Below are 13,230 nucleotides of genomic sequence, written 5' to 3'. Positions count from 1 at the left end.
GTTCATTTGTATATTGAAGTCGGTTTATTTGCGCTCACTGTAATTAGAATTACAATTGGTCTGTATATTTTACATGAAGCTGTCTTTAAACTATATTTTACACAAAGCACAATGCTTCTAGTTTAAAACTTGATTGTAATTATATAAAGTTTTCTCTGTATGAACGAAATTAGTGATCCTAACAGCAGGCTCCAACGCAGAGAAATAATACAGAAGGAAATGAAATGAATTCTTAAAGTGCAGAATGTGAACGTTGCTATTGTATGTAAATAGGAACTCCTGCTGTAAATCTAGTAAAACAAGAACAGATTAAAAAAAAACAAAAGAAGATGTGGAAAGCTGGAGCCAGCTTTTGGTAAAAGAGCAGTCAGGTTTTAGTTCAGTGTTCACTTGACCACTATCTGCATTGTGGATGCATAACACTTATCTTGCCAGCAGAGGGAGAAAAGACTGAGGGTAAATCAAGACTTCATAGATGAGACAGTTCTTGTACACAAGTCTCCTGTGGTCCATTCAGGTACATCTGGAGGGTAAGAGGACAGTAGGAGAAAGGTTTAGAAAATAGAATATAATATGAGGCTTGTGAAAGGGCTTGAAAGCGTGAGGTTTATCACTGCTCATATGTGATTCAAGTAAAATGTGTTTGAATCAATAAAGGGATTTTATTTCATAGAATATATTTTACTCAAGAATCAGCTGACTAAAGTTTTTTTGCTAGAAGTTGAATGGAAGTTCCAGATTAGAAAAAAGGTAAAAATGCTGTGAGGTACAAAAGTGGTTTATTTTACCTTCAGAAGATCAGAGGAGGATTTATCCAGCAGAGTAGGGTTTCCATATTTCTCTTGATACTCTCGAATCAGGGCTGCTGCATCCTCAGTGCTGTGGGAGGAAAGTTTATCAACTTTGTCAACAGAAATTCTCTAAAATGCCAAGAATTCAGGCTATACACACTAAACCATAAACCAAAGTAGGACTCAGCAGTTCTGAGGTCAGACAAGTCCCATCATTTCCAGGTGGTGGAAATCTAAAGTAAAGGAGAGATTCAGGTTTTGTAAGCAATGCATCACCTGTTCTTTAACCTACCGGTTCTTGCTGGCAAAATAATCCACCAGTTCTTTCATTCGATGAGTGCTCATCAGCTGTTGCTTCACCAGTGGAAAATACTTTGTTTTCAAGAACTTTTCATATAGCTTCTCATTTATGATGCTGTCCAAAATCAAAGATCTAATCTGTAGATTTAAGTTCAGTAATGGGGAAATATTAATATTTTCTACATCATAAAATGATAATCTTTGAATGAAATAAAGAAACCCACCAGGCTTTTCTTTTTGGACCTCCCATAATGCTTGATTATTACTTTTACAGTGCTTAAAAATGGCAGATTTTCTGGAGTAAGTCAAAGGTAAATGAATTAAATCTTGTTTACTTACCTGAGAAGCAAAAGCCACTACTTCTCCAGTGTTCATATGCTCATCTATTTGTTGCAGCACAGTTTCTGTATTACATGTTGACAAGAAAGCCTTGTAAAAAAAAACAACAAATAAAAAATGACTATTCTGCAAATAATTAAAGTGGAAGTTCTCCCTTCAGAACAAGTATTTGACTTACTCAGGAGCAATTGATATTTTAAACTCAAGGCACAAACATGAAGTTCTCAAACCAGGATCTGTGCAGTCTGACTGAAGAAGTTATTCCTATTGCTGTTAATGACTGTTCATGTGTTCACATGGGTGGATGGTGACAGGACAAGGCGGAATGGTTTTAAACTACAATGGGAGGTTTGGGTTGGATATCAGGAGGCAGTTTTTCACCCAGAGGGTGGTGATGCACTGGAACAGGTTGCCCAAGGAAGCTGTGGATACCCCATCCCTGGAGGCATCCAAGGCCAGGCTGGATGTGGCTCTGGGCAGCCTGGTCTGGTGGTTGGTGACCCTGCACATAGCAGGGGGTAGAATCTAGGTGAGCATTGTGGACCTTTGCAACCCAGGCTGTTCTGTGATTCTATAACTTAAAAAAGTTATTTTCAGGTAGAGGTTGCAGGTTTTTTGACTCATTGCCAGCAGACTAGATTTCTTCACTGGTACTGTGGTTTGGGAAGATCTTCCTGACCTTAACTATACTGAAGGACTAAGATCTTAAGATGCCTTTACTAGTGCCATTTTGCTCAAGATGGATACAAGAACAGCCTTTAACATTTTACCTGGAAGAATGATGCAGGGCATAAATAAATGGAAAGAAAGAACAGAAAGGAAACTAAGTAAATGTATGGGGATTGCTAGGTCATGGCCTGAACCAGTGATTGAGTAGCAGGTGAGAAGGCGTGGCTAACCCAGGGCACACAGCTGTAAACAATGAACCCAGGATCCACCTCTCCTCACTCTCATTTAAGGGTCAGCAGCAGCAGAAGGGTCTCTACTCAGAGCTCTCCCCTTCTGGAGACTTTGCTGACCTTCAGAAAGAGTAAGTCGCTTCTTGTATTGTTTTCTGAACTGTGTCTTGACAAATACCTTTATGAGCATGTTTGTACCCTTGTAGAAAGCAATACTATTGCCTTTCCTTGCTCCATAAAGCTTAATTCTCATTGTTTGTGAAAGAGAAAGTTAGGCAGAACTTGCCTATTGAGCATCTTTATTAGCAGGATTCAGTAGGTACAGTCTGATGTTGAATTAGCCCTTGGCAATTAGGTATGTTGTCAGTAGCTTTGTATGTTGCTTTGGCGTATGTCTTGTGTATGTTTCTATGGTTTTTTTCTTCCATGTGGACTAAGCATCATAAGCAAATGTTTGGTGTTAGGGAATCTAAAACTTGGATGCATATTTTTCAGGGTGCAAATGTGTGAGTCAGCCACTAAAAACTATCTTCTAACCCATCCCAGAATGTACTCTCTAACTCAACAAAGGCAGTTCTATGGCAAAGCTGCTGAGAGTGACTTGAAGCTTGAAAAATGAGGAAGTGTTCACATGGTCCCTTTCAAAAGGAGAAGTCTGAGGTAGTGGTCTCTATGGTTGGGAGGTGCCTAACAGCTGATGGCAGTGATGGGCTGCTGTTAGTCTGAAACTGCTGTCTTTCAGTCTCTATTGAACATAACACATATAAGAGGAATTTCCCTTGTTGGAATATGAAACTTCTTTACCTGAATTTGCTGCTCCCTCTTCTCAGACTGAGGAATCAGCATCAGGCATCCCAAGGCAAAAGCTGGAAGGTCCAACTGTACATATTGTTTAGCTATTCCAATGACATCCAAATCAGCCAGTACAGGACACCTTCAGCAGAAGATGAGGAAGGATGTTCTCAGCCATGCTATGTATAAATAGATGGCTCAGTACTGTCAACAGAACCACTTGAGAATTTTGAGCTAGATAAAACACTTACTTGAGCAGAATCACAAAACACTCACGGCATTCCTCTATCTGTTTAGGACTCGGTGGACATGAAGCTAAGGGATAAAGAAGCCATGATAAAGTAAATCATTTAAGTTACTATTTAAGCATGATAGTTAATAATCCTACCTGTGAGAAATGGTGATAAAACCACACTTCGCCAAGCTCGACTGAAGCTGGGAATCTACAGGCAGCAAAATACTCAGGTTACAATGTTGCTTATTTATGTACTATTATGTACTATTATGCCTGTGAACACAGGCACCTTAACCCATTGCAGGTGGAAGGAAGGGATGTTTTCTTTTTATACTGGATGAACCATTCTCTAACACTGCTTTCCTCACCCTGTAGTCTAAGAACTTGCTATATTTTGACTGATTGTTAAGTTATTCTGCTCAGTTTTAAAAACCCTCAGAATAAGCATTTACTGACCACAGTGCAAAATACACTGTGTTAATCAGTAATTAATAACTATACTCATTTGCATATTGCAGTGTCATAAAATAATTCAAGGGGCATCTTCTCATGCACAACGCCCCTTTGGGTAGATGGCTACCATTCACTTATATGTACAAATGTGAAGTTAAACTCCTGCTCAGGGAAGAAGAGTAGGAGCCACAGAACATTTGCTTACCTGCCATAACGAATGAATCCCAGTAATCGTGATCAGAACTTTCCTAAGATAATGAATCTGAAACAAAGGTAATCCATTATAAAATGCTACAGTGTTTTTAAAGATTTGTCAGTGATGTACAGAGCTGTGTTAGGTTTGTTGTCTGCAGGATGTCAGCTTAGAATTCCTCAAGGCACTTTTGCTCCTGTGGGAGAAGTGACGTGCCTTAATTAAGCTATCCCTAGCAGCAGTGGCAGATGTTTCAGTGAATACCTACAACTTCAGGATATCATCTTTGCTATTAAGTGCAAAAGTCTTATTAGGCTAAAGCTAGCTTGAATATCTACTTTTGACATACTGTCATTGCCAGGTACATCTACTTCCTTAGATTGTAGCAGCATTGCCTGTGATTGTCAGTATGTAAATAAAACTGTGAGTGGCAAAAATCAGGATTATTATCATAATAAATTAATTATAAAGGTAATATTTTTTGAGCATAGGTGGTGTGTGTTTATGTGAATACGTATATACAAAAATATGCAAGTTGTAATGATATGAAGTTATCATCGTAGGGCTTATTCTTGCCATCTGAAAGGCCAAAAAAACCCCAAACCAAACAAATCGAATCAAACAAAAAAGCCAGAACAACTTAAGATCAAAGCAACATTAAAAGACAAATTTCTCAAAGCTTCATTGGTCCAGTGCCAAACAACATCAGTTGTATATTATAGATACATATATAAATTGTAAGCTCACTGTGAGTACATCACATCCCATAGAAATCAGTAGCTAAAAGAAGGCTTTTTCTTACCTTCATGCTTAAGAATTTCATGCTTAAAAATTCCTTACCATATTGAAACCAAGAAGTTTCTGTAGTAGGCCATTCCACAGCTGGAAATCATATACTTTATATTCTAGGCTGAGCTCAGTCACCAGCCTGACAGCCTAAAGGAGAGAAAGGACACTGTGTTCTAACAAATACTCACCTTCATGATCTTCAAATCTTTACTGTTTTCCAGTATAATTTTTAGATTCTGCTGGCATTATAGGAACCTTTAACTGCTGGAATATTTCAACCAAGCCATGCTGAAAATTTATATATATATATAGGAAGAGAATTAAATAAGAACAGCAAAAATAAACAAGTACATCTATGCTTGAGATAAGTGTAATTTTGTTGTGTACTATCATCTACCTGGAAATCTCATTTACCTGCCCCTTTTAAATTGCAAAGGATCTAAGAAGCATACCGTGGGTTCGTGGCTGTGGTTCTTCCATAGCCCCTTAATCATTCCTTCCTTAGGACTCTTATTAAATGATTCATAGGTATATGGAATATTCAAGACTTCGAACTCTGACAGGTAAATTAAGCATTTTAGAAAATACCTGTAAAAATTCACAAAAAAAATCACAAGCTAATGATAAATATCACATTCCAGTAGGTGCCCCTAACCCCAAACTGCCAACATGGAACTGTATGTATTCTGGATATCTTCTATGGAACTTAGCTGCGGGATTTTGGTCTAATTTGCAGGGAACTGTCTTTGCAAGATGACCAGTTTTGAACTTACAAGGATAATTTAGTCTTGAAGTGAGCTATTCAAGAGCAGAATCTGAACAGAGTCCTAAACATATAAAGAAAATATTTCTGTGCCGATTCAAATAACTGCAGTTCATGAAAATGGAACAAAATATTTTCTATATAATATCAGGTTTATAGATTAGGCATCTGATACACAGGACTGAATTATAGTGAAGTTTAAATACGAAATCGTGCTCTTCCAAAATACATTTTAAGAGCTCAAAGGGGAAAACAAACAAACAGATTCTTCAAATATAATTTCTTTCTAAAGTCTGCCAAAGACTAATAACACATTGCTATTAAGGAAGACCTACAGGAAAGTTCATCTTACTTTACTTTATTAATGGGCTTCTTGAAGAGTGATTCCACAGTGTTGGTATCTGCCAAGTAGAGCAGACACTTAAGTGCTCTGCTCCTGTGTGCAAACGTCAGCTGATTAACGCCAATGGGCTGGGGGGATGCAAAAAAAGAGTGAAAAGTGAGCAACAAGAAAGCAGCTCGTGTTGTAGGATTTTTCTAAGATTTCTGTCAGAAATGTGCTTTCATACCACCTAATTGAGGTAGATTGTCACCTTCAAAGAACACTGCTAAACCAGTTCTCTCCTAGATGTAAGGCTATTAATGCAGGCAAGAAAATAATATTTGTGATACTATAAATCACAAATATCTCCAGTAATGATAAAAGGTTAAATCTGTATCAGAAGACTTTCTCTCTGTTTAAATTCCACCCAAAGTAACGTAAAATATTGTTATATTGAAGTGCATTCTAGAAAATGTTTAATGAAGCCATATTCAGGTAATATTAACAATAAACTCAGAAAACCCGGAGTTCAAGGGCTGCTCTTAGCAGTCAATAGCAACATTCAAGGAACACCACGGCTCTGCTCTAAAGGCAACATATGGAAGCAGAGAATCACAGAGCTCACATAAATCATCTGCAGCTTTCAGGATGAACCAATGCAGTTTGGCAGATGACACTTGATTTTAATTACAGATAAAAATCTAATAAATAGCAAGCTGAAACTAGGATTTAAGAACTTACAGATGTGGCAGATGTTGTAATTGCAAAAAGCATTCTTGAGCTATAATCCATTGGGTGTGACTGAAGTAGATATATAACCCTGCAAAAATGAACTGTTTTTAATGAATACAGCGTAGCTACTGAAAAGCAAGGAATTGTTTCTCATTCAAATTTAAATACATATCCTGTCAAAAAGAGTTTGAGGATAAGAGGTCTGAAGGAACGTGGGAAGAAAACCTCCAAATAATTCATAAAACTACTCTTAAAATAACTGTATAAGTTACTGCCAATTGTGTTTCACTACAGAATCAGTATTGATGTCACCAGAAAACAAAAATGTGCATGACATTACCTTTCAGAGAGGAAAAGAAACTATGCTTCTTCTGACACCTGGAAGTAATTATTTTTCAGTCTGCCTTAAAAAGTAGCTCTTGCACTAACAAAGTAGCAGAACTGGAAGTGTTTGGAGGTAGCTACGCCTCCTCTGCAGCTCTGTGTCTTAGTATTTACTGATCAAAAAAGCAAACTCCATTTATATAGTAGGAAAGAGCACTTTACTTTTTAGAATGTCAGTATTTCTGCCCTAAATTTGTTTAATCACCTCTTCTAGTAAGAATTCTCTCTTACCAGAGGCGGCAGATTAAATTCTGAATTGCATGCAATGTTAGGTTTCTTGAAAAAGCCAGGTAACTTGCAAGTTGAGAATAATTCACTGTTACATACAAAACAAAGTCTGTACCTGCGGAGTTCTTCATCTTCCTGTGCGTCTGTAAAGATTTCTTGAGTTTTCTTTAAGGAGACATAAGAAAACAGTTTTGAGAATAATCTGAATTGTGAACTGTTAGGATAAATAGCTGGGTTATCCTTTTATGACAAGGTTTAAGCAAGCTGGGCACTCCTGCTAGTGCAGCCAAGTGGAGGAATTTTGATTTTATCATTTCTTTATTTAAGTGTGCTTGGCAGTCAACACCATTCTCCAGTCCCTCCCCTTGTTAAATGGCATTTTGAAGCAATGTTTTTTCCCCGCTCTTCCCACAAAGCTGTATGTTGCATAGGCAGCAATTAACTCTTGGTTTGCTAAGTTGCGATGGGATAGGATTCTTTGTCTCAGTGACTAAGTCTTTTACTTCCTTTGACTGGTGATACAGCATTAGTGTAACATAAAAAATGAGATTTTAATCTCCAGACTGATTAAAGAGAAAGATTTCAGTTGGTTCTCACTAGAGAGGGTGACTTGCAACAATACAAAAATGGCATTAAAACTGTTAAAATTCTGAATTCAGATGCAGCTTAAATAGATTAATGTGTACTAAGGCTACAAAAAAACCTGAGGTTTTTGCACAAGTGAATAAACAAACACATTCTATGTCACCAGACGTTTATCTTCAAAACCAAATCTTCAGAGATTACTTACTTCTGAGGGCAGGGTATTTGGACACAGCCACTTATTCAGCAGCTTATTCAAAATTTTGTTCATATCCAAGTTGTTAATTTCAGCTATTTCCTTAGCTGCCATATGGATATCTACATAAACAGAGAAGATACGTCAACAGACTAGTGTGACTTTGCCTAGTGCTCTTTGTAAACAGCCATTATTTGCACCTTTTGAAACTAGATTATGCACATACTTACCTGGATAGTCTCGACCCGTTGGATTTTGGATTCTTTGGTCTATACTGTGGTGTTCATAGAGTAAAACAATAAGGTTTGCTGGTTTTGCAATGAACTTTAAATACTCTGCAGTGTTCAGCTTGTAGGTTATTAGAACACTTTCTGTTGCTGATCGCTTATACTGCATATGTAACTTCTTCTGTAAGATTTCTGCTTTTTCGTGTGATTCACCCTTTAGGAAAACCACAGTTTTACATTTAAAAAAAAGAAACAAACTTTTTAAAAATTGCTTCTCAGCAATTCTATACAGAGCTTGATGTTTATAAACAAGGATGGGATTCTCATTTACCCTGTCCTACAAATCATGAAATATCAGCTCAAGGATGAAAAGCCAGTGCAGACTTATATGCATACACTCCTACAAACACCTAAAGAGTCTTGGAACATGTAAAACAAATTAAAATTAAGCAGAAACTTCCCAGAAATACAGTATCTTTCATATGAGGGCTTGTTATGATACAGTTTGTATATTGCTATTCAAAACACCAAGAGGCAGAAAGTGAACATAAATACCTTACTATAAAAATCAAGGAAATCTTTACAAGAAGATTGCTGTTACCTTAGCTGCAGTATTAAGCCATTTCTCAGCTAGATGGAGACAGAATTTCAATGCCTGAATCTGGTCAGGACCTTTGGTTTAAAAAACAAACAAACAAAAGGGAAAATAAGTGAAATGAGTCTTCATGAATCTCCTTTACCATATACAGAATATCTGTTTTAACCTCTTATTCGTTTCTTTTAAGCTATCTAAAAGATTAGGAGAGCTCTTGTTCCTAAAGAGCAACAAAATTGTCCAGATTCTGTGAAGGGAGAAGCTAGCTTGAACTTGGCTGAAATATTTGCTTCTGCAGGCCAACTTGTCTGGCAGAACACGATATGTGGTGGAAAACTAAATGTTAAAGAACTTTAAGCAAGACAGTATAACTTAAGAGAAAAGAAAGGAAAGTATTTAATAGTGATACTGGGTTATACAATGAGTGTCATTCTAGACTTTTCAAAGTCTGATGTAGGAGAAAAATGTGGTTTTGTTCACCAGCTTTGCCTGGAAGTATCCAAGAATACTATCTGGTGTTTGATTACAGCCTAGCTTTTGTTTTCTTAAATCTATTCTCCTCCTATCACTACTTCACCCATCAAGTCATCAGATATGCACCTTACCTGTGGGAAATTCATGTGCCATCTTATGAGCCATAGCTACAGCCCACTCTGGATTGATTATAGACAGTAGATATGACTGAATTGTCTGCACAGTCTTAGTTGTTTCCTTGTTAACAACTGATGTATACCCAGTGTTTCTCATTTCAAATATTTTTGGTTTCAGTTTTTTTTGGAAGACATGCTGAGCAGCAGACATGTATAAGGTATCCAGTGAAACCTAGAAAAGCATTAAAGAAGACACTGTTGTCAGTGTCTACAGTGAGACCAAATCTGCACAAAAGACTGAAGAAAAATTCCTACTTTCTTTCACATAGAGGCAAAAAAGGAAAATTTAGAAAGAAATCCTTTTTAAGATTCAACTTTACCTTCATTAGTTTGGAAATCAACAGAAGTGTTGGTAAAGATTCCTCACTGAGCTCTGCAGCTGCAAGGCAAAAAAAAAAAAACAACAGATGCTTATGGCAGTGTCACAGTCCTCTTGCAGCTTCATCTAGGAAATTAAACACTTGAAGTTTCAGTTGCACTGCAGTTAAGTGCAGGCCTCCACTGAGAGTGAAGGAAGGCAAACTTAATTAGGCGCTCTGAATGAATTCTGCATTGTGTGTATTATCTTGGCTCAAGCCAGCTACCTGGGAGCACAATTGTGTTCAGAAGCACTTGGGAAGATAACTGTATTAGTACGTTAAATTTGTTCAAGTTCATGTTTATATTAACCTAAAACTTCAAAGTTCACAGTTATCAGAGAAAGGCAAACATACATATATAAAGCTGGGAAGAATTCTGAACATACATATAATGTTCCAGAAACACTGCGCAGTTCTGAAGAATATCAAATGAAAGGGTAGTCTGGTTTCAGAAGCTGGAGATAAAGGAATCATGTGCTCTGAAACATATTGGTGTTCCAGGTCCACAGGCGGAGAAATTCTTTTATATGACTCCAGATGCTTGAGAAGGCTCAAAGCCTGTGGAGGACAAAAAAAAAGCCATAAGACTACTCTATTCCCTCATGAGAAAAATGCCTAAGACAGGAGATGCGTATAATAGATATCTAAGTATTATAAGTATTTCCATGAGGAGTTGTTACATGTCTAACAGTTTTTATCCCTGCTATGAATTACTGTTGAGAAGCTGCTAGAGATCAGTAGTTATGAATTTTATTTTCTGAATGACAGCTGCGTTGTTAGCATAATTCCACTAATTTCAACAGACCCTTGAGTAACTACGCTAGTAAATAGGGGAAAACAAGAGAACAGAATACCGAAGCCATTGACAAGGTAACAGCATCGTATTTGGACATACCTGATTCAGCTGAATATTGGTATTTCTTTCATCAGCATTCTGTATCGCTTTCAAGACAATTTCAATAGTTTCATAGTCGTAAGGATCAAGCTGTTCAAAATAATGACCTATTTTATAAGATTTGTCTTACAAAACACAAAACTGAGTTGATTTTTTTTCAATTTAAATATAACTATATCAATATAACACTGAAGAAAGAATATAAGCATCATTCTCTAGAACAAAAAACCCCACTTCATGATACTAAATCACTTCCCTCCCTCCTCCCCCCCCAAAAAAGATCGAGGTATTACATATAGAGAACAGATATACTTTCTTTTTGCCTCTATCTACTTCCAACATAGGGCATTGACATAGTTTTGGTATGGCATGTTTATTCTTTTCAGAAGGAGCTTGGCTTTTTTGTTTTTGTAGTTTTTTTTTTGTTTGTTTGTTTGTTTTTACCTTGTACAATATCCCACTGAGACTAGTGACCAGATTGTTTGTGCTTTTCAGTAGAGGAATTATTTCTAGCACTCTAGCCAGTAACGTGCAATGAGATTGCTTCTCACTGTATTCTGCAGAGTCATCTTCAATGTGATTTCTATTAGCATTCTTGAGAAGAAGTGTTTCAATGCAAAGCTGCAGTGCAGCATCACTGTCCAGCATGAAAGTTCTAGGAGAAAACAATGTTATTTTTCTTTGTGACCTCTGATGTCATTGTGATTTCCTTATGACCAAATTCACCAGAGACCAGTAAGCATTCTGATTCATGCTAATTTTATTTTTAAGAATTATTTAGATACTACGTACATCCATATCTGCTTAAATTACAATAGGTTTCTGCAGGCATGGTTATTATTACAGCAGCAATTAAACAGAACAGATTAGACTCAAATATTACCTGCAGTAATTCAGTATGAGATCTGTGCCTACTTCTGGATTTTGTACAAGAGTTCTTATGAGTTCCTTCTTCCTTAATGGTGGTTGCCTAAATACAGTCTCAAAAGAAATCTATGGATAAAGTAAAAATGTCACCATCCTCCCAGAGAAGTCTTTTGTACAATATCAGGACTAATTCCTTACATAGTCAACCTTTTTGTTTTAAGTTAGTGTCAAGCCAGAGATTTTTAGATCAGGAAAAGCAGAACATTTGTTAATTAAAATTCTTTTAAGCACACTCAATTACTACATTTCTCATTTTCTGAGCTTTACTTAAGCAGGCAGAATGAATAAAATAAAAACAAAATAAAACCTAACTTTCTGTACTTTTGAATAGCAAATCATCTAAAAGCAACAAGGGCTACATATCAGAATATCTTAACCTTTCATCAGCTATTAAAATTCTAAAATAATAGATAAAAATCAAACTCACACCAAATTTACCAAGCTGGATGCCCCATTCTGCGTCTGTAATCAGCTCTCGGAATTTGTTTTCTTCTGTTGCTTCACCATATTGGGTAGCAAGCTGTGCTCCAACCAGAGCTACTGACTTAAAGGAATGGGAAGGGAAATAGAAATACAGTAAATAATCTGAAAACTAGGAATTGTAAGACCTAAATTCTTAGAGGAGATTAAAACAATTCACAGATGATTACATAACTGTGTAAGGTAAAAACTTCTTACAGATGTTAGGATCCCCTCACCTCCCAAGTTGGCAGTTGAAAACTTTAAAATTCAGGTTTTATCTCCAAAAATAGTTTGCTAGTACTGCGCTACTGTAAGTGCAATGAATGCACTTATCCTGCCTTACGTTTTAATTTATTTGTTCCATTTGTGCAAATTGCAGTTAGAGAACGATTCCTCCAAAACAGTGGAGGTGTGAGTTAGAGTGGCTTAGGAAAAAACAATAAAACAAAGCATTTCTATTTTTTTTTCCCAAGCTTTGGAATTAGTCAGGGTTAGGTAACCTAATGCCTGGACTTGCATTGTGCCAACTGTTCACAGCAACTCTTCGTGCACAGTTTTATCATGTGGCAAACAGACTGCCACTAAGAGAGAGCAAATAGTCCTAACAGCCATATGAAACTGCTGACATCTTGAGGGATCTCTAAAACATTCTGTGTATACTAAGGAAATGCATTGTCTTGAGAATTTACCAGAACTTTTCTGTAATTTTGCCATGTGTTGTTGATGACACCCCAAAGCTTATTGAACATATCTTCTCTGGGCAAAATAGTGCAGTACCCCAGTGCCAGGTTCTGATCTATGAGACGACAGTTGAACACCTGTGTTTTGGAAAAAAAGAAGTCAAATCTTAAGATTTTGTTTAAATAGGTCTAAATTAAAGGTGTGTTGAGGCTTTAAGTTGGGGTTTAAGAAAAGAATAGTAAGATTTTTATTTTAGGATTTTTAGATCTAAAAATACTGAAGGCTGGTCTAGGAGTTACTGCGCTTTGTCAGAACTTCCTTAGAAGACAGTGCATTGTACATTGTACAGTCTGCTTAAAAAAAACTTCCTTTCAGTTAAAAGTATAAAGACCTAAAATGAACCTGAGATTGAAAACAGTTTTTATTGTAATGTAGG

The 13,230-nt window shown here is 36.7% G+C and overlaps 1 protein-coding gene across 6 annotated transcripts in view; it reads right to left on the bottom strand.

The window, feature by feature from the left end:
• Position 1: 1 nt before the first annotated feature.
• The window catches only part of KNTC1 (kinetochore associated 1), a 32,249-nt gene continuing 19,020 nt past the window's right edge, over positions 2–13,230 (bottom strand). For 4 of the 6 annotated variants that reach the window (XM_085555618.1, XM_085555621.1, XM_085555620.1 and 1 more), the window contains 23 exons: positions 12,803–12,931; positions 12,079–12,195; positions 11,608–11,717; positions 11,169–11,379; positions 10,725–10,814; positions 10,216–10,387; positions 9,791–9,849; positions 9,426–9,642; positions 8,827–8,897; positions 8,229–8,439; positions 8,011–8,120; positions 7,336–7,385; positions 6,618–6,696; positions 5,907–6,025; positions 5,244–5,379; positions 4,843–4,938; positions 4,015–4,071; positions 3,510–3,564; positions 3,373–3,436; positions 3,134–3,263; positions 1,084–1,520; positions 789–879; positions 2–523 (listed from right to left, as the gene is read on the bottom strand). In XM_085555618.1, the coding sequence (XP_085411744.1) occupies positions 470–523; positions 789–879; positions 1,084–1,520; positions 3,134–3,263; positions 3,373–3,436; positions 3,510–3,564; positions 4,015–4,071; positions 4,843–4,938; positions 5,244–5,379; positions 5,907–6,025; positions 6,618–6,696; positions 7,336–7,385; positions 8,011–8,120; positions 8,229–8,439; positions 8,827–8,897; positions 9,426–9,642; positions 9,791–9,849; positions 10,216–10,387; positions 10,725–10,814; positions 11,169–11,379; positions 11,608–11,717; positions 12,079–12,195; positions 12,803–12,931 (2,865 nt within the window). In that variant the 3' untranslated portion in view covers positions 2–469. Of the gene's footprint in view, positions 524–788; positions 880–1,083; positions 1,521–3,133; positions 3,264–3,372; positions 3,437–3,509; positions 3,565–4,014; positions 4,072–4,842; positions 4,939–5,243; positions 5,380–5,906; positions 6,026–6,617; positions 6,697–7,335; positions 7,386–8,010; positions 8,121–8,228; positions 8,440–8,826; positions 8,898–9,425; positions 9,643–9,790; positions 9,850–10,215; positions 10,388–10,724; positions 10,815–11,168; positions 11,380–11,607; positions 11,718–12,078; positions 12,196–12,802; positions 12,932–13,230 lie in introns of those variants that run through there. The other 2 variants (XM_015877836.3, XR_014949069.1) reach the window with 2 other exon arrangements.

The sequence above is a fragment of the Coturnix japonica genome, chromosome 9, assembly GCF_054131305.1.
Source record: "Coturnix japonica strain WE chromosome 9, WE-NBRP24, whole genome shotgun sequence".
Lineage (NCBI taxonomy): Eukaryota > Metazoa > Chordata > Aves > Galliformes > Phasianidae > Coturnix > Coturnix japonica.
Note: the sequence above shows the minus strand (reverse complement) of the source record. Positions and strands in the feature narration are given on the sequence as shown.